Here is a 22,118-nt window from a genome sequence, read left to right as displayed (position 1 = left end):
ACAGATTGGTTCCAAATCAGGAAAGGAGTATGTCAAGGCTGTATATTGTCACCCTGCTTATTTAACTTCTATGCAGAGGATATCATGCAAAATGCCAGGCCGGATGAAGCTCAAGTTGGAACCAAGATTTCCAGGAGAAATATCAACAACCTCAGATATGCAGATGACACTACCCTAATAAGCACAAAGAGAAGAGGAACTCAAGAACCCCTTGATGAAAGTGAAAGAGGAGAGTGAAAAAGCTGGCTTAAAACTCAACATTCAAAAAACTAAGATCATGGCATCCTGTCCCATCACTTCATGGCAAATAGATGGGGAAACAATGAAAGCAGTGACAGACTTTATTTTCTTGGGCTCCAAAATCACTGCAGATGATGACTGCAGCCATGAAATTAAAAGATGTTTGCTCCTTGGAAGGAAAGCTATGGCAAATCTAGACAGCATATTAAAAACCAGAGACATTACTTTTCCAACAAAGATTGGTATGGTCAAAGCTATGGTTTTTCCAGTAGTCATGTATGGATGTGAGAGTTGGACCATAAAGAAGGCTGAGTGATGAAGAATTGATGCTTTTGAATTGTGGTGTTGGAGAAGACTCTTGAGAGTCCCTTGGACTGCAAGGAGATCCCACCAGTCCATTCTAAAGGAACTCAGTCCTGAATGTTCATGGAAAGAATGATGATGAAGCTGAAGTTCCAATATTTTGTCACCTGATGGGAAGAGCTGACTCATTAGAAAAGACCCTGATGCTGGGAAAGATTGAAGGCAGGAGGAGAAGGGGACGACAGAGGATGATATGGTTGGATGACATCATTGACTCAATGGACATGAGTTTACGCAAGGTCTGGGTGATGGTGAAAGACAGGGAAGCCTGGCCTGCTGCAGTTGATGGGGTCACAAAGAGTAAGACAAAACTGAGTAAATGAACAAGAACAACAGAAGAAAAAGAGGAAAACAAAGGGTCTGAGAAAATATTTGAGGAGACTATAGTTGAAAACTTCCCTAACATGGGAAAGGAAGTAGCCACCCAAGTTCAGGAAGTCCAGAGAGTCCCATACAGAATGAACTCAAATAGAAATATGCTAAGACATATTAATCAAACTAATGATAGTTAAATACAAAAAATATTAAAAGCAGCAAGGTAAAAGCAAAAAATAATATATAAGGGGATCCCCATAAGGCTAATCACTGATCTTGCAACAGAAATTCTGCGGGTCATAAGGGAATGGCAGGATATACTGAAGATGATGAAAGGAAAAAACTTACAACCAAGATTACTGTATCCAGCAAGGATCTCATTCAGTTTTAAAGGAAAAATCAAAAGCTTTATAGATAAGCAAAAATTAAGAGAATTCAACACCACCAAATTAGCTTTACAACAAATCTTAAAGGAGCTTCTCTAGACAGGAAACACAAGAGGAACAAAAAGCCTATAAAAACAAACCCAAAACAGAAAAGTAAAAGGTAACAGGATCATACATATCAATAATTACCTTAAACGAAAATGGACTAAATGCTTCAAGCAAAAGATACAGACTGGCTGAATGGATACAAAAACTAGACCCCTATATATTCTGTCTACAAGGGACCCACTTTAGACCTAGGGACATGTACAGACTGAAAGTGAGGGACTGGAAAAAGGTATTCCATGCAAAGAGAAATCGAAAGAAAGAGGGAGTAGCAATACTCATACCAGATAAAATAGACTTCAAAACGAAGACCATTACAAGAGATAAGAAGGACACTACATAATGATCAAGGGATCAATTGAATAAGACATAAAAATTATATATGCACCCAACATAGGAGCACCTCAATACATAAGGCAAATGCTAACAACTATTAAAGGGAAAATTGACAGTAACACAATAATAGTGGGGGACTTTAACACCCCACTCACACCAATGAACAGATCATCCAGAGAGAAAATTAATAAGGAAACACAAACTTTAAATGATATATTGGACCAGTTGAACCTAATTGGTATCTACAGGGTATTTCAATCCAAAACAGTAGATTTCACTTTTTTCCCAAGTACACATGGAACATTCTCCAGGATAGATCACATCTTGGGTCATAAATAAAGCCTTGGTAACTTAAAAAAAAAACTGGAATCATTTCAAGCATCTTTTCTGACCACAATGCTGTGAGGCTGTGTTTATCAACTACAGGGGGGAAAAAAAAAAACTAAAAAACACAAACAGATGGAGGCTAAACAATACGCTTTTGAATAACCAAGAGGCCACTGAAGAAATCAAAGAGGAATGACAAAGGGAAAGCATGACAACTCAAAACCTATGGGATGCAGTAAAAGCAGTGCTAAGTGGGAAGTTTACAGCAATACAAGCCTACCTCAAGAAACAAGAGAAACGCCAAAAAAAAAAAAAAAAAAAAATCTAATCTTACAGCTAAAGCAACTAGAAAGAGAACAAAGCTCCCAAAGGTAGAAGGAAAGACATCATAAAGATCAGAGCAGAAATAAGTGAAAAAGAAAGAGACAACAGCAAAGATCAATAAAACTAAAAGCGAGTTCTTTGAGAAGATAAAAATAATCGACAAACTATTAGCCAGACTCATCAAGAAAAAAAAAGAAGACTCAAATCAATAAAACTGGAAATAAAAAAGGAGAAGTTACAATAGACAATACAAAGATACAAAGGATCATAAGAGCAACTATATGCCAATAAAATGGACAACCTAGTAGAAATGGACAAATTCTTAGAAAAGTATAACCTGACAAAACTAGGCCAGGAAGAAATAGAAAACATGAACAGATCAATCGCAAGCATGGAAATAGAAATGGTAATCAAAAATTTTCCAACAAACAAAAGCCCAGGATCAGATGGCTTCACAGGTGAATTCTACCAAAAGTTTAGAGAAGAGGTAACACCTATCTTGCCCAAACTCTTCCAGAAAATTGCAGAGTAAGGAAGACTCCCAAATTCATTCTATGAGGCCACCTTTACCCTCATACCAAAACCAGACAACAACAACACAAAAAAAGAAAATTATATGCCAATATCACTGGTGAACACAGATGCAAAAATCCTCAACAAAATTCTAACAAAAAGAATCCAACAACACATTAAAAGGATCACGCATCATGATCGAGTGGGCTTTACCGCAGAGATGCAAGGATTCTTCACATATGCAAATCAATCAATGTGATACACCATATTAACAAACTGAAAGATAAAAACCATATGATCATCTCAATAGATACAGAGAAGGCTTTTGATAAAATTCAACAATTTTATCAAAATTCAAAAATTCAAAATTTTACCATTTATGATAAAAACTCTCCAGAAAGTAGGCACAGAAGGAACATACCTCAACATAATAAAGGCCATAAACAACAAACTCACAGAAAACATTATTCTCAGTGGTGAAAAACTGAAAGCATTAACTCTAAGAACAGGAACAAGACAAGGGTGCCCACTCTAACCATTACTATTCAACCTCGTTTTGGAAGTCTTAGCCACAGCAACCAAAGAAAAGGAAAGAAAAGGAATGCAGACTGGAAAAGAAAAAGTAAAACTCTGTTTTCAGATAACATGATACTATACATAGAAAGCCCTAAAGATGCCATGAGAAAATTATTAGAGCTAATGAATGAATACAGTAAAGCTGAAGGATATAAAATTAATACACAGAAATCCTTTGCATTTCTATACACTAACGAAAAATCGGAAAGAGAAATTAAGGAAACAATCCCATTCAACATTATAACAAAAAGAGTAAAATATCTAGGAATAAACCTATCTAAAGACAAAGACCTCTATTGCAGAGAACTATAATACACTGATTAAAGAAATTAAACTTGACACAGATGGAGATACACCATGCTCTTGGATTGGAAGAATCAATATTGCAAAAATGACTATACTATCCAAAGCAATGTACAGATTCAATGCAATCATTTTCAAACTACCAATGGTATTTTTCACAGAAGTAGAACAATAAATTTCAGTCTGTAAGGAAACATGAAAGACCCTGAATAGCTAAAGCAATCCTGAGAAAGAAAAAATAAAACTAGAGGAATCAATCTTCCTTGCTTCAGATGATACTATGAAGCTACAGTCATCAAGACAGTATGGTACTGGCACAAAAACAGAAATATAGACCAATGGAACAAGATAGACAACCCAGAGATAAACCCATGCACCTATGGGCACCTTATCTTTGACTAAAGAGGCAAGAATATACAATGGGAGAAAGACAGCCTCTTCAGTAAGTGGTGCTGGGAAGACTGGACAGATATATGTAAAAATATGAAAATAGAACACTTCCTAACACCTTACACAAAAATAAACTGGAAATGGATTAAGGACTTAAATGTAAGGCCAGAAACTATAAAGCTCTTAGAGGAAAACAGAGGCAGTACACTCTTTGACATAAATCACAGCAAGATTCCCTTTGACCTACCTCCTTGAGTAACGGAAATAAAAACAAAAACAAATGGAACCTAATGAAACTTCAAAGCTTTTGCACAGCAAGGGAAACAATAGACAAGATTAAAAGACAACCCTCAAGATGAGAGAAGGAAATGGCAACCCACTCCGGTATTCTTGTCTGGGAAATCCCACAGACAGAAGAGCTTGGCAGGCTACGATCAATGGGGTCACCAAGATTCGGACACGACTGAGCACTAGAGAATTCAGAATGGGAGAAAATAATGGTATATGAAACAACTGACAAAGGATTAATCTCCAAAATATACAAGCAGCTCATACAGTGCAATATCAGAAAAAAAAAAAAAAAAAAACCCATCCCAATCAAAAACAGGCAGAAGACCTTAACAGACATTTCTCCAAAGAAGACATACAGATAGTCAATAAACACACGAAGACACTGAATATCACTAATTACTAGAGAAATGCAAATCAAAACTACCTTACACCAATCAGAATGGCCATCAACCAAAAATCTACAAACAGTAAATGCTAGAAAGGATGTGCAAGAAGAGGGAACCCTCTTGCACTGTTGGTGGGAAAGTAAATTGATACAGTCACTATATGTAACAGTATGGGAGATTCCATATTGACATATGGAGAACAGCATAGAAATTTCTTAAAAAACTAGGAATAAAACTACTCAGCAATCCCACTACTGGGCATATACTCTGAGAAAACCATAATTGAAAAAGACACATGTACCCCAAAGTTCACAGCAGCACTATTTATAATAGGTAGGGCAGAGAAGCAACCTAGATGTCCACTGACAGATGAATGGATAAAGAAGATGTGGTACATATACACAACGGAATATGACTCAGTCATAAAAAGGGAACAAATTTGAGTCAGTTTTAGTGAGCTGGATGAACCTAGAGCCTGTTGTACAGAGTGAAGTCAGAAAGAGAAAAAAAATATCGTGTATTAACACATATACATGGAATCTAGAAAAATGGTACTGATGACCCTACTGGCAGGCAAGAATGTAGATGCAGATACAGATAATTGACTTGTGGACACAGTGGGGGAAGGAGAGAGCAGAACAAACGGGGAAAGCAGCTCAGACACATATACACTACCATGTTTAAAATAGACATCTGGTGAGAAGCTGCTACATAACACAGGTAACCCAGCCAGACGGTCTGTGATGACCTAGAGGGATGGGGTCAGGGGAGGGGAAGGGGGCTCAAGAGGGAGGAGGCATATGCACAATTATGGCTGATTAGCATTGTACTACAGAAACCATCACAACATCATAAAGCAATTTTCCTCCAATTAAAAAACAACTAAGAGGTAGGTGGAATGAAAGTTTGTAGTAGACACTGGTGATATGGAACTGGAATAAATTGATATATAGTCAGCCCTCAGTATCCTAGGGGGAATGGTTTTAGGACCTCAAATATCAAAATGCACAGATGCTAAAGTCCCTTATATAAAATGTATTTTCATATAGTCTACACACATCCTCTCATATACTTTAAATCACCTCTAAAGTGAAAGTTGCTCAGTCGTGTCTGACTCTTTCTGACCCCATGGACTATACAGTCCATGGAATTTTCCAGGCCAGAATACTGGAGCGGGTAGCCTTTCCCTTCTCCAGGGGATCTTCCCAACCAAGGTACTGAACCCAGGTCTCCCGCATTGCAGGCAGATTTTTTATCAACTGAGCCACAAGGGAAGCCCACTAGACTACTAATACCTGCTGCTGCTGCTGCTAAGTCGCTTCAGTCGTGTCCGACTCTGTGCGACCCCAGAGAGGGCAGCCCACCAGGCTCCCCCGTACCTGGGATTCTCCAGGCAAGAACGCTGGAGTGGGTTGCCATTTCCTTCTCCAATGCATGAAAGTGAAAAGTGAACGTGAAGTCGCTCAGTCGTATCAGACTCTAGCGACCCCATGGACTGCAGCCTACCAGGCTCCTCCATCCATGGGATTTTCTAGGCAAAAGTACTGGAGTGGGGTACCATTGCCTTCTCCAACTTATACCTAACACAATGCAAATAGTATGTATACTGTTGTTGCTGCATGGCAAATTCAAGTTTTGCTTTTTGGAAATTTCTGGAGTATTTTTTTCAAATATTTTTTATTTGCAGTTGGTTGAATTCAAGGATACAGAACCTACAGACACAGAGGGTTGACTATATGTGAATATGTGGATTTTCTGGTGGTTGGCTTGAATTGGTGAGGAGAGAAGAGGTCTTTGAGAGCTGTGATGAGGAGGAGGAGGGAGGGGTACCCAGGTCTGGTCATGGGCCCCACAGCCGGAGCAACAGTTTGGTACTGGGGCTAAAACGGATTCAGAGCCGTACTGCCGGGGGCTGCTCAGACACATCCCCACTGTCACTTACGAGCTCTGCGATCTCAGGCAAGCTATTCAAACCTCTCTGAACCTCAGTTTCCCCATTTGCAAAATGGGGGTGATAATGTTATCTACCTTGTTGGTTTGTTGTGAGAATTAATGAGCTAACATATGTAAACTATGAAATACCTAAACAGGAATATGTAAACAGAAACACTATCTTATAACATGGTAAAAATTATATATGTGCTTACTTTTATTACAAATGCTGTTACTGATGGTTGGGAAGAAATGAAGGAGAAATTAAGGAGAGAAGAAAGAAAGGTAATGAAAGGAAATACCTGTGATAGACTGGGGAAATACGTGACAATATGGTTGATGTGGATTATCATTTATATAGATATGAATTGCTCAATAAAAAAGGCTAAAAAGATGGAGGCTGCTACTAAGTCACTTCAGTCGTGTCCAACTCTGTGCAACCCCATAGACGGCAGCCCACCAGGCTCCCCCGTACCTGGGATTCTCCAGGGAAGAACACTGGAGTGGGTTGCCATTTCCTTCTCCAGCGCATGAAAGTGAAAAGTGAAAGTGAAGTCGCTCAGTCGTGTCCGACCCTCAGCGACCCCACGGACTGCAGCCCACCAGGCTCCTCCGTCCATGGGATTTTCCAGGCAAGAGTACTAGAGTGGGGTGCCATTGCCTTCTCCGGAAAGATGGAGGAGTAAACACTAATTTTAAGGAGACCAGATATTGTGTCCCTTTAAAAGTAGGCCTTTAGGAAATGAATTTCCCTCCATTACTGACTGAGAACATTTGCTGAAACATTTTGTCATTTCACTGATTGTTCTCTGTGTATCTCCACCTCTGCCTACCCACCTCCAACACTGTGCAAGCCATTTATCTAATTTTTTGCCAATTTACAGGTCAGTCTGACTTTCTCAATTGTAAGCTAAGAATGAGCATCTTGGCATCTTATATACCTAGTCCAGTATTTGGCACATACAGCTATCCAATACATGTGGAACAAATTACTTTATGGGAAAAAAACAGATACATCATAAAAACTTGTAGGTATATCCCTTCCTTAGGTAAGTCTTTCCTTCTGAAAGCACAATCTAGCTTCCTGCTCTGGAGGAGCCCTCAGGACAGCTGATGGGAGATGCCCCTTCCTCTCACCTTAGAGAAGGAAATGGCAACCCACTCCAGTATCCTTGCTGGAGAATCCTATAGACAGAGGAGTCTGGTGGGCTACAGTCCAGGGGATTGCAAAGAGTCAGACATGACTGCAAGCATGCTGAGACTCCAGACCTGACTGACAGCTGACTCTGCTTTCATTTAAATAAGCAAGGATCCCAGGAGAGGCAGCACCACAGGCCCTGCCTCAGACCTGCCAGGAAAACAGTCATATCTCATCCCTAAAGAGGGGCAAAATGAGAATGACTGGTGAGCAACAGCCCTGGTGACAAATTATAGTTTTACTAATAGTTTATGATTTTCAACTTGTGATGTTTAGACTGTGTCCCTATGGACTGAATGTTTCTGTTCCCCTAATATTCATATATTTAAAGCCCAAACCCCTCAGTGGTATTTGCAGGTGAAACTGTTGGGAGGTAATTAGGTTTAGATGAGGTCATGAGGGTAGGGCCCTCACGGTGACATTAGTATCCGTATAAGAAGAGGAAGAGACACCAGAGCTCTCTCCCCACATGTGAAGACACTGTGGAGCAGGCCATCTGGAAGCCAGGAAAAGAACTCTCACCAGAACCTAACCATGTGGCACTCCGATCTGGGACTTCCCAGCCTCCATAGATGTGAGAAATAAATATTAGCAGTTTCAGCCACCTGGCCTGTGGTATTTTACAGTGGCCCAAAGTGACTGAAACACTCACACAAACTTTTTCCCCTTGAAAAAATAACGTGAAAGTCACTCATATACTTGATTATGAGAACAAGCAGTGTTCCAAACCCTGGTTACAAATGATACTCTCAAAAATATGGCCAATACTGATTTTTTGCAGATGTACCCAGTGCTGGGATACACTTGAGATGCATTATTTATTTGTCACAACCACCCTATGAGGCTGGTACTATTACCCTCTGCTTTTTTTTTTTTCTTTCTTAAACAGGGAAGGACTTGCAGCTGAGGGAAATGAATTCATTTGGCCAAGGTCACAGAGCAGTAAGTGGAGCAGCTGGGATTGAAATCTCAGAGAGCCTTTAACCTAGCTATGGTACTTAAAAAAAATATCAAGGTATATGCATCCATAGAACCTCCAAGTTAGATGTCAGCAACTGATGGCAAACTGATTGGAGAGGCCATGTGAGCAGATTTTTTTTTTTTTTTTTAACACAAAGAGGTGCAGTAACTACTCATAAGGCCCTCCTGGTGCTGCTGGCTGTGGTGTGTAGGTGTTGTGGGGTGAACACAGTCAGTTCCTCTCCTTCCTCCTCACTCCAGGAGTGAGGAACCCTCCTTCCCTCTGTCCTTAGCATGTTGGCAGGGAAGGTTTCACTGTGGCCAGCTCACGTCCTAGGCAGGAAAGAATCAGGCACCGCTGATTTTCAATTTATAACTCTTCAATAATTGAGAGCACCAGGAATTAAAGAAAATCCACTAGGATTAATCCAACTGGCTTTCCCAGAAATAGTCTGTATCTGTAGAATCTGTTTCTGTAATATCTCATTAACTTTTCAATGTTCCCAATATGCTCGACACTGACTGCAAACTGGGGCATACGCTTGTGCAAGTTTTCTCCATCAAGTGAGCTGTTTCCTACGCTGTGTCAAGTTATAAATTTGGAGCTGTAAGGCATCACGATATCAGGACTGCTTTGTTTTCTTGCAGAGCTCATTAACCACTGGCAATTAGCACTGTATCACTGCACCAAGTGGCATCACTTGGCAAGTCCTGCAGCCACTACTACAAATGTGATGATATAAACTTCACGTGCCATCTGCTGTCACAAGAAGATGAAGTGCGATGAAGAAGCTTTTCAGACATTCCTTCATTTCCCAGCTACTGGAAGCTTAATTAAAGCAAAAATGACAATTGCTCAATACTCACCACTCCTCTCTTGGAGAAAGGCCATCTTGGCTTTTTGGACTCTGGTGGGTGAAGAAATTAGAGAAGATATGTTAGTACTTTGAGGAACTAGTGACAGATCAAGGCAGGGCTTTACAAAACCCGCTTTTCCAAAGGAGCCAAACAGAATTTTTCCTGCTTTAATTCTCCTCTTGAGAATGCACAGAATGAATATTTATATTTATGCAGCTGAGTGAATGAAACGATGCTGCAATGGAAAGGCTGGTGTTCTGTTCTACCTTCTGGTGATACTGTCCTGTTTCAGCCTCTTTTCCCCCTACTGTTCAAGGAGAAATCTATAAAATGCAATAAAATGCTGCATAATTAATTTTAGACAGAGTTATAGGACTTTGGGGCTGAAAGGGCTTCATTTTAACACTGGAAACCACCCTAGCATATAATCCCCAGGTGTGGATGAGTGCAGACTCCTGAAATAGGGGGACATCAACATATTACCGATCTTTAGATTAGGGCCTTATTGTCTCTACTGGACATCATCCACATAGTCCTTAGGAGTCACCTTAAATTGTGAAGTCATTCAGTAACACATTCTTTTGATGATCAGGAAATAAAGAGATTAGATTGTGGATTCTTGATTTTTATGTCATTTTCATTAATTTTTAATGCAACCCAGAAAAGGCTGGGAGTCATCTCTCAAGTTTAGGTGAGATGTTCTGATAATTCCACACGCAAAATGGATGTCTTAAAGGTTTGTCTCTGTTTCTACTAATTCATCAGGAGATTCTGCATAATAATACTTCCATCAGATGAAAGCATTTACCAAAAGAGTGTGCTTGAGGGACTTTTCCCACTGGAACCCTGGAATCCAACCAATTATTTTGCTCATTCTGACCACCTTATTGATCTTTTTAAAGGGGAGATTAGGTGGAACCCTCCTTAGAAACAAATCTGCTTTACCACTCTCAGCCTTCAAACATCTGGTGGTGAATTATGATGTCCAAATTGAACTGCGATAATTGGGGTCTTTGGAGAAGCACCACAGGAGACCATGGTTTGGGAACATGAGGACTCTGTTCTAAACTCCTGGAGATGAGGGCATGGAGGGATACGGTGAAGAATGCTGCATATCTTTCATTATGTGGCATCTACTGGGATGCCAGGCATACCCGCCTAGCAAAGAACAAAGAATATCATGTAGCAGTTGTGACCTTGTTCCTCAGCATAGTGGATCTCAACCTTTAGCTGGCAAAAGAATCACCTGGGGGGCTTATTAAAAAGCATACTGCTGGGCCCCATTCCCAGAGTTTCTGGTTCAGAAGGTCTGGCATAGGACCCCAGAATTTTTCAGACAACACTGAAGCTCTTCATCTGGGAAGTACTGCTTTAGCTGTTACCCAGTTTAGAGCACTTGCAAAGCCTTACAGAACATGGTCTAACTCCTAAGGCTACACTGTGGTTAGAACTAGCTTTAATGTCAAGGGGCCTGGCCTTGAGTCCCTGGAGTCCACTGAATCCCTTTTTGTGTGTTCATTTGGGTGGCCGTATCCTATGAGACAGATGGTCACTTGGATTGTTGTGTCATCTAAGACAGTAGATGTGAAAGGGCTCTATAAAGATTGAAGAGCTATACGAATGTTATTCACTTATGGCTGAGTTCCATATATAAGACTATGACTGCCTGTACAACAGGTGGTTGGTGCAGGCTGATGGAGAGCATTCAGTCAAGAGTCTGAATCCCATTCCTCTGACACAGACCAGCGGGCACCATGACTAGGTCACCTTTCCTTTCTGTGTCTCGCTAGGCACACATGGGAATGAGGAAAGAGCTGGGTGGTTTCCCAAGTATGCTGCCACAGGTGGCCCCTGGCTTCAGGGGAATGCCTTGGAGGTGAGTCTTTGGGACTCACCCCATTTTCAAGCACTGAAACTCCATCCGGATCTGTTTTGTAGACTGGATTTCCAAGGAAGTATTCTTCTGTAAAAAAGGGCTCTGCTAAGAACAAAGCCAGTTTAAAAACTACCAGGGTGAATGATAATCTTCAAGTCTCCTTTTAGCTCTGAATGGCTCCCATCAGGACCATGGGAGTGTGTCCTGAACACCGCAACTGTTTTTTTTTTTTTCCCCACAACTGACTTCAAAATGCAGAAGATTCACCCTTAAGGCTGCCTCTCTCTAGTCTGCTAGAGCGACAGTAATCTGCTGTCACCAGGGCCTTTGTCTCCACATAGTGCCACCCTCGCTGGAGACACTGGTGTGAGGCTGGTGGCCAGGAGCAGGGGGTGGGTTACAGCGATGGCAGGGATGCTGCCCAGCAGCCCAGAGAGGGCACTCTGCTCCAGGACGCTGACCGTCACTTGGTGTACCTGTTCCAGGTCCTGGACATGGGGTATATTATTTGACAAGAGGACCTTTTGAGGAAGGTCCATAACTTATCTGTCTCTGTAAGTGGGATGCCCCATTCAGTAGGTTTCCATAATTCACGGCTGATGCTTGTTCTAGTTGCTGAGATATCTAACTTGTTAGTGCCCGTGTTCTCGTAGTCATTAAATATTCTGTAAATATCCTCTGCTTATTGTAACATCCATCCCATAGCAGGCATATAATAAAAGTTGAACAGACAGGACCTGAATTCAGCAGCAGAAGTGGATGGCACAGGTAGTCTGCAGCTCCAGCTGACACCAGAAGATCCCCGGGGAACACCTCAAGGCCAGGTAAGTTGAGCACCACAGAACTCCTCCTGTGCTCGTAGAATCTGTGTTCAGGAGACGGAAGGAGAGTGCTTATAGCTGACATGCAGGGAGGGGTATCACTCAGACCACCCCTAGGTACTCAGAAGTGACTGCTGCTGCTAAGTCACTTCAGTCGTTTCCAACTGTGTGTGACCCTATAGACGGCAGCCCACCAGGCTCCCCTGTCCCTGGGATTCTCCAGGCAAGAACACTGGAGTGGGTTGCCATTGCCTTTCTCCAATTCGTGAAAGTGAAAAGTGAAAGTGAAGTCGCTCAGTCGTGTTGACTCTTAGCGACCCCATGGACTGCAGCCTACCAGGCTCCTCTGTCCATGGGATTTTCCAGGCAAGAGTACTGGAGTGGGGTGCCATTGCCTTCTCTGAGAAGTGACTGCTGGCAGCCTGATTAATGCTGGCTTTCTTAGGAGGCCACTCCAGGCATGGAGGGCTGTGATGACCCACACACCCCATGTTTGACACCTTTCTGAGCCTTATTGACTGTTGATGGTTTTTGACTAATCCAAAGCAGAAGAGTTTACCTGGAAGTGTCAACACAAACATACCAGATGTGTTCTGACTCAGGAGGACACTAGGAGAAAGCCTTTAAACACAAGAATCTTTGCAAGTTACTCATATGGCCTCAGAGGGAACAGGACGTGTGTGCATGGCCACCACACACACCCCTAGATATCGGAGGCTGGTTGTTTAAGGGCAACACTTTTATTTTTCCCTGGGAAAAATGGCAACTGCTGTTGGAAAAGCTTAGCCAACAGGCCTATCTAACTTCTTTCTTCTACCGTATTTCATGAAACTTCCTGTCAGATGTGCACAATATAAATGGTTGACATCAGACACAGTGCGGAGTAGCCGCAAAACCAATAGGCATGTGATCAGTGATTTCTAAGGAACAAAATGAGTAAGGAATGAGAGGATTCAATTGTAGGATTTTCAGAGTTTCCCCATTAGAGCTGTTCAGATATTCCTTTAGTCTATTTTGAGGATGAGGGAATGCAATTCCCTCTACTTACCAACCTATGTAATCTCTAAATTCCCTTTTTAATCAAATAGCTTAGCATATCATTTACCTTATATACAGAGGAATTTTGTCTCCAACAAAAAGTCTAGCTATGAATCTGCCTTGAAAGTTGGGAGTCTGGGTCTGTCATATTCCTTTGGATATTATGATTTGGGTCATTGCCATGCAGCTTTCCTCCTCCAACAAAGAGGCCTTGCCTGGAGCCCCTTGAGGCTCCCTAGGCCAGTCCTTCCTCTGATCCTTCCACTTTCCCACCTGCCTACAGCGTGAGTCCTCCACGCCTTGTAGCCAAGTGCCATGCTGCTGACTTTTTTGCAGGATTGATGCCCTTTCTGCCTGTACTTTCATCTCTTGTCTCATAACTGAATATTCTGGGCTCTCATGCCCTTCTTCCTATCAATATATCTGCTGCTGGGGTCCTGTTCATGTCCTATCAGGCCTAACATGCTGTTGACCAAAGCTTGGTATTAGAATAGCTGGTGGAATTTATTTTATTACCCATCCCCAAGTCCTAACTCTTGGCTTCTGATCCAGTATGTCTGAAGGTGGACCCCCGCATCTGCGGTTTTATCCAGTTCCCTAGATACTCAGGGAGAAGGCAATGGCAACCCATTCCAGTACTCTTGCCTGGAGAATGCCATGGACAGAGGAGCCTGGTGGGCTACAGTCCATGTGGTAGCACAGAGTTGGACACGAATGACGTGACTTAGCAGCAGCAGCTAGATACTCAGAGTTGGAGAACAACTGATTTTGAGAATACAAGTACCTTGATATACGTCTTTCCTACCTTTAAAATATATTCCAAATCCTCAGCCTTTTGCTAAAAACATTTTAGATCATTTTACATACGAACAGTAGGACAAGTTGTATGGGCATGTATAATTAGTGAATAACCTGCTGCTGCTGCTGCTAAGTTGCTTCAGTCGTGTCCGACTCTGTGCAACCCCACAGACAGATCTCTGGGTTTCTCCAGGCAAGAATCCCAGAGAATCCCCGTCTCTGGGATTCTCCAGGCAAGAATACTGGAGTGGGTTGCCATTTCCTTCTCCAATGCATGAAAGTGAAAAGTCAAAGTGAAGTCGCTCCGTCGTGTCCGACTCTTAGCGACCTCATGGACTGCAGCCTACCAGGCTCCTCTGTCCGTGGGATTTTCCAGGCAAGAGTACTGGAGTGGGGTGCCATTGCCTTCTCCAGTGAATAACCTATGTCTCATAAATTCCTACAAAATCTATGAGGTAAGAATGCCTCAGACTCTGCATACAGATGATAGAGGCATAAAAGAAAGTTAACTGTCAGTTATAAAAACCTGCTTCCTCTAAGAAGTCTCCCCTGACACTCAAAGAAATATTTCTCCATATTTGTGTGCTGTCTGGCATCCCCTAGGCCAGGGCCTCAACGGCTTCCATCTGTATTAACACAGTTGTCTCATCACTTTTATCTTCTGCTCCATCATTTTGGTCCCATCCCACACCCAGTCACTAAATATAAGTTATCCAAAATATAAGTCTGGCCCTAGTCCCTCCTAGCTTCAGATAAACATGTTTTTAAAGCATCCATACAAGCCTTCCATGAATTGGCCCAATAACCTTCCTAATACTCTTTACTTTGCCATTTATTCTCTGGGAATGGACTGTAATTTCCCACAAAATGTTTCACATGTCAGTGACTTAACTGGGAATGCTTTGTACTCTCTCTGCCCTCTCCAAACCTGTCTAACTCCTATTCATCTCATGAGATTTAGGGCCATGGATTATCTAAGGAACTTGAAAGGAAATTACTTAGATAAAATCAGGCTCAGATTTATTCAATTAGCTGCATGTCCTAGGATTTAAAAATTTATTTTGACTGGCCTCTCTCTGTTCTTTTTAATTGGGAAATTTTAGAATAATGTTGCAGAACTGCTAGCTATCAAGCCAATGTGCACGCCCTCGTCAAAACACTGCTTGTCAGGGGTGCCATGTGCTGAGTTACTGCACTGACAAGCCCTGATTCCCTTGCAGCTAGCAGAGGCTATATGACACAAAGTTGGCCAATGAGATTTAAACCGAAGTTTCAGGGTGTGGCTCTTAGGAAAATTTTTCAAAGGGGACAGAGGTGGCTACATTCACCCTTTTCCCTTATTGTTGTCATGAACACGGCTTGATACCTGCAAGCATACCAGTGATCTTGCAAATGGAACAGCAGAACCGGAGAGAAGGGGCAGCCTGACAGGACTGGTTATGTTACAAGAGAATATCCTTTATTTGCTTATGCTGTTCTACTTGGGTTCTGATATGCAGACAAAGGCTGTCTTAACTGACACACATCTCATCCTGGACTTCCTTCTCCAAGAATTCTGCACTCTCATTTGACTTTCTCACCACTTATTTTTGATGACGTTTTTAACAAAATCATTAGAGTTACAATTTTTCACAACTCTCCCATTTTTGTTATTTGCCAATCTAATGTCCATGATGGTCATAAGGATGGAGGGGTCTGAGTTAAGTGGAAGCTGGAAAACTTACAGTAATTTGAATGAGAAATAACAATTCTAGTTTCTTCATTTTGCAAACAGAACACTGGAACTGATATATAATGAATTAGCAGCTGTACATAAATTCAGCCAGGAATTTTCACAGTGCTATCCAAAAGGTATTAGGTAGCATAAACCTCTGGGAGCCCCAAGAGGTACCCTGAAAACAAGTATTAGAAGCTTCCCTGTTAACTTGATACTGTTCCTGATAAAGACCCTGGAAGCAAATAATGAGGTTTGGTATTTATGCGGATAGAGGGGATTAGAAAAAATACAGTAACTTAAATAGGAAATGTAGGCTACATAAACTTTGGGGGAAGAGTTTGTTCTTTTGAGCTTAAACTCTAGATGGTATACAATCTGGTAAGTACTATGAATTTGGCTTAAGATTCTATAAGCTATCTTTATGCTCCCTTGGGACTTTGAGAGGACATAATGAATGGTGGAATAGAAGAATCAGTCTTCCCTGGCCTCATCCAAGCTGGCTTATGCATTTCTCTTCCATGCTTCTATAGTTCTCTAGAACAATGGCTAAGAATGTGGAGTCAAATTGCCTGGACTTTAATCTTAGCTGAGTGACCTTGACTGAGCAAGTAACCTCTCTGGTCCTGACTGCCATTTGTGAAATGTAGACTATGACCATACCTACTTTTTGTGTGAAGATCAACTGATCAACATGCAGCACTTAGATCCGTGACGGGAACTTAGTAAGCTGTCAGTAAATGTGATTATGTTGATTGTCGAATATACTACAACATCATGTTCTTTATCCTACTAGAATGCCATCTCCTTCTATTTAAGAAGCATGTCTTATCATTTGCATCGGTGGGTGCTCCTTTAGTACTCAGTCCATGGTTACTGATGAACATGAATGAATAAAAGACTTCTGAGGTTGTCCTCCCTTGTGGAAAGTATCTTACTTTACACGGTGAGTGAGTGAAGTCGCTCAGTCGTGTCCAACTCTTTGTGACCCCATGGACTGTAGCCTACGAGACTCCTCTGTCCGTAGGATTTTCCAGGCAAGAATACTGGAGTGGGTTGCCATTTCCTTCTTCAGGAGATCTTCCCGACCCAGGAATCGAACCCAGGTCTCCTGCATGGTAGGGAGACGCTTTACCGTCTGAGCCACAGGGAAGTCTTTACAACATAGTTGTGCACATTTGTGTCGTATCTACTCCCCTCTTACCCTAAGTGCCTACCTCCTGGTCTAAATCCCTGTGTTCAGTAAGGGATTAATAAATATTTCTTGACGAAATGAATAATAACCAAACCTGTGCACACTGAGTCATCACTCTCCCCTTCTGACACAATCTTCTGCAGAATGTGTACTCCAGTAATAGCTAGCTACTCACTGTTTAAACTTACCCTGCACATCACGCCTCCATGACTTGGCTCAGGTAGTTCCCATCTGCCTACCTCCACTTTGCCAGGCACACACACTCATAGGCATCTCTAAGTTCTAGCTTAGACGCTCTCCTTCCAGAAATCTTTCCTAATCTACCCAAAGAGAGCCAGCCACCTTGCCCTACTTCCTCCCACTTCCTTCCACTTCGCCTCTACAGTGATTTCACTGAAGGCTCATGCTGTGCCCTATTATCACAGAATTTAAGCATCAAGTATAGAACTTGACATAGAACAGATATCCAAATAAGCTTGTTGAATAAACAGCCATATTGATCTATAGAATGATAGATAGATTCCAAATGAATTTGCTCTTCCATTCTGGATCACAAATGAATAATTGTATGCACACACAACACACAGAATGCAATTTGAGTTCCTCCACCTTTAAAGGTGATTCAGTTACCCCTATCCATTTCTTCCTGGTCTGGGATACCTGCTGACGTGAGGCATCCTTTTGGGAGCACATTAGGGCAGTTTTGGCATTCAGTGTGCACACATGGAACAGAGGGAAAACAACTGCCTTGTACTAGGCTTGAGTCATGACCTTGGCCTTATTGCCTTGGTGTCTAAAACCCAGGGATGCTCATTCTAGAAAGGTGGGCATGCCCATGGAATGCTGTAACAGAAGCTCTGATGACATTCTTGTGTTCATCAGAAGAGGGAATGGGTTAATAAAAATATCAAGAATTACAGCTGTAACCACATGGAGACCTAGGAAAACAATAAGAAAGAGTATTTGCACATAATAAATGAAGAGACATGAACTGGTGCAGAAAACCTGCCTCTGCATCACCTGTGCCTGGCAGCAGACTACATTTCTGGGCACTCTGCACAGGAACCCATGCCTGTATCAGCCAGAGATGCTCAGATTATTGGATTAGTGATGTTAATGCAGGTGCAATGAATTCAGAATGACTCTGCATTTAGGTCTCATGAGGGGAGAGGTGCTGGGGGTTCCAAAGTCTGAGTGTTAGTCACCCAGTCATGTCCGACTCTTGTGACCCCATGGACTACAGCCCACCAGGCTCCTCAGCCCATGGAATTATCCAGGCAGTAACACTGGAGTGGGTAGCCATTCCTTTCCTAAGGGGATCTTCCTGACCCAAGGATCGAACCTGGGTCTCCTGCATTGCAGGCAGATTCTTTACAACTGAGCCACCAAGCAAGCCCCACCTACTTCTTTCAGTAACTGCTAAAGGATAGTAAACTCATCACTGGCCTTATAATAGCTGTCCCTACAATGGGGCTGACCACAGAGGCAGCCCAGACTAATTGAATAAGAATCTGAAAGTGTAATGTCAGGCCTAGAATGTTTTAAAAATATCTCTTTAATTCTGATAGCTGTATCAGGATTCTGAATCTTATTTTTGCTATTCTAAATGGGACTGCTTCTTTTAAGATGTAGCACGCACACAGGGTCACTGTGTCCAGTTCTAAATTGATTCCTCCCTGGAAGCAATCACTGCAATAAATTCAGACTTATCTCCTTTCCTCGAATGAAATGGTATGTACATGGGGTCATGGCATCCTGTGTGAAGAGGGTGCGGAAGAGTTTTGGTACCCAATTTCCTCAGAGGAAGATTAAACTGAGGAATGAGCTGAGAGTAACTGCAGAATGTCTGGGGTGTGGCTGGCATGCCATTGTCACGGTTAAGTGCTGAATACTTTCTTGCTACCCTTTAGTAGTTTGGAGAAGCACACTAAACAAACAACTATGAGAAACACATTTTTTTTTTGTCTTTTGGTTCTATGCTTGGCTATTCTGGTTCTTTCTTTTAGGATAAAATTCTGGACCTAGGAGGTTGCATAACTAATTGGGTGTCTGACTCAAAGTTCACAGTCCTCTTTGTCTTGCCAGAACCCCGCCTCCCCTGCACCCGAACCCAGACAAAACCACTTTCACTAACCCTGAGTTGTGATGCCCCAGGCCGGTCAGATCTGAAGGAACTAGTCCCATGGTTGCTGGAATAATCTTGTCTCCTTTCTGGTACCAGAAATTCTCCTTATTCTGTCTTCCGCTGAAGATCTGAAGGTCCATGGTGTGGGCTGGGGTGGCAACAATGTAGAGAATCCAGAGAATTCTCTCCCACAGTTGAGCAAGCCACACACCCAGGCATCACATTCAGCAATGAGCCTGTGATCACATGTCAGTGCCAGAAAAGTTTCTGGCTGGTGGAAATGTGTCCCCTAGTGGACCTCAAATACATAAATTTTGTAAAGACTGGATTGTTCATGGTGCACATTATTCTGACTTAAAGTCAGCGGGCACTTCCTGAGTATCAGCTGTTACTGGACATTTTGTTAAGAGCTTTACATGCACTAACATTAATTTTCACAAGTACTCTATGAAGTGGAAATTACTGTTCTCATTATTGAGCCGAGGAAAACTGAAGCTTAGAAGGACAGATAGGCATTCACTTAAGGTCTCGCTGTTAGTGAACAACAGAGCAAGAATTCAATTAAAATACCCAAGTCAGACTCCAAAAAGACTTGGAAATAAGAAGAGAAAACGGTACTATGAACCATTTAAGATATTGTTTTTTTTTTAATTGGTATATAATGATGGTTACTATTTTAGATAAGAACCCACCTGCAATGAAGGAGATGTGGGTTCAATCCATAGGTTGGGAAGATCCTCTGGAGAAGGAAATGGCAACCCACTTCAGTATTCTTGTCTGGAAAACTCCATGGAGGAGGAGCCTGGGGGTACTCTGTCTATGGAATTGCACAGTCCAGGGGGTCACAAAGAGTCGGACATGACTTAGCGACTAAACAACACAGTGGGTTGAATGGAAACTCCCTGCCCCCCAAACACATGTCTATCTCTTCAGCCCTGGAGCCTGTGAATGTGTTAAAAGGGGTTTTTGCAGATGTAATTAAAAGACTTTGAGATGAGATTATTCTGGATTATCTAGGTGGGCTCTAAATCCCATGACATGTGTACCTATAAGAGATACCCAGAGAAAAGACAGAGATGAGAGAAGGCCAAGTGGAAACAGAGGCAGATGATTAAAGTGATGCAGCCACAGCCAAGGAGTGCCTGCATGAAGAATCAAGGAGCAGTCCTCCCCGACAGCTTCCAGAGGAAGTGTGGCTCTGCTGACACCTTGGCTTTGGAGCTGTGGCTTCCAGAACTCTCAGACTATAAAACGTCTTTTGATTTAAGTCACTAGTTAGTGGTACATTAATAAGAAGCCACAGGAGACAAATGTAGGGGGCAATACAACTGAGCGGCAGGTTACCCGACTTAGGACTGCGATTCCTAACCCTGATGTTCATTATGTGTGACCTTGGCATGTTGCTTCCTAAGGCCTCAGCTTCCTTCTGTGGAGAACAGCTGTGAGTGAGACCCTTTCCGCTCCTCATGATCTGTGAACCAAGGGTTTAGGTTTGCTATTATTCTCCCCGCCAGTGGCCAGTGGGTGGGGCAGTAGTTATGTGATGACCTTTACCTCGGCAGAAATGTTTAAAGATGAATAATTAAAGCTCCTCCTATAAAAACAGGACAAAGACATCTTTGGCATTCTTAAAAAAAGATTCCATGGGATTAACATACAGACACCACTATATATAAGATAGATAACGGGAAGAACCTACTGTATAGCACAGGTAACTATACTCAATATTTTGTGATAACCTATATGAGAAAAGAAACTGAAAAAGAATGAATGTATGTATAACTGAATCACTATGCTGTATGACATTGTGGAATGTGAAGTCAAGTGGGCCTTAGAAAGCATCACTACGAACAAAGCTAGTGGAGGTGATGGAATTCCAGTGGAGCTACTTCAAATCATGAAAGATGATGCTGTGAAAGTGCTGCACTCAATATGCCAGCAAATTTGGACAAGTCAGTAGTGGCCACAGCACTGGAAAAGGTCAGTTTTCATTCCAATCCCAAAGAAAGGCAATGCCAAAGAATGCTCAAACTACCGCACAATTGCACTCATCTCACATGCTAGTAAAGTAATGCTCAAAATACTCCAAGCCAGGCTTCAGCAATACGTGAACCGTGAACTTCCAGATGTTCAAGCTGGTTTTAGATAAGGCAGAGGAACCAGAGATCAAATGGCCAACATCTGCTAGATCACAGAAAAAGCAAGAGAGTTCCAGAAAAATATCTATTTCTGCTTTCTTGACTATGCCAAAGCCTTTGACTGTGTGGATCACAATAAACTGTGGAAAATTCTTCAAGAGATGGGAATACCAGACCACCTGACCTGCCTCTTGAAAAACCTACATGCAGGTCAGGAAGCAACAGTTAGAACTGGACATGGAACAACAGACTGGTTCCAAATAGAAAAAGGAGTATGTCAAGGCTGTATATTGTCATCCTGCTTATTTAACTTATATGCAGAATACATCATGAGAAACACTGGGCTGGAAGAAGCACAAGCTGGAATCCAGATTGCCGGGAGAAATATCAATAACCTCAGATATGCAGATGACACCACCCTTATGGCAGAAAGTGAAGAGGAACTAAAAAGCCTCTTGATGAAAGTGAAAGAGGAGAGGGAAAAAGTTGGCTTAAAGCTTGACATTCAGAAAACAAAGATCATGGCATCTGGGCCCATCACTTCATGGGAAACAGATGGGGAAACAGTGGAAACAGTGTCAGACCTTATTTTTCTGGGTTCCAAAATCAC

The 22,118-nt window shown here is 42.1% G+C and overlaps 1 protein-coding gene across 5 annotated transcripts in view; it reads right to left on the bottom strand.

Moving 5' to 3' along the window:
- Positions 1–22,118, bottom strand: part of PLEKHG7 (pleckstrin homology and RhoGEF domain containing G7) — an 88,303-nt gene that overhangs the window by 50,648 nt on the left and 15,537 nt on the right. For 4 of the 5 annotated variants that reach the window (XM_070788565.1, XM_070788564.1, XM_019960346.2 and 1 more), the window contains exons 5-6: positions 12,417–12,544; positions 9,813–9,853 (exon numbers count right to left, since the gene is read on the bottom strand). In XM_070788565.1, coding sequence (XP_070644666.1) covers positions 9,813–9,853; positions 12,417–12,544 — 169 coding nt within the window. Of the gene's footprint in view, positions 1–9,812; positions 9,854–12,416; positions 12,545–19,379; positions 21,635–22,118 lie in introns of those variants that run through there. The other variant, XM_070788567.1, reaches the window with a different exon arrangement.

This window comes from Bos indicus, chromosome 5 (assembly GCF_029378745.1).
Source record: "Bos indicus isolate NIAB-ARS_2022 breed Sahiwal x Tharparkar chromosome 5, NIAB-ARS_B.indTharparkar_mat_pri_1.0, whole genome shotgun sequence".
NCBI classification, from domain to species: Eukaryota; Metazoa; Chordata; class Mammalia; order Artiodactyla; family Bovidae; genus Bos; species Bos indicus.
Note: the sequence above shows the minus strand (reverse complement) of the source record. Positions and strands in the feature narration are given on the sequence as shown.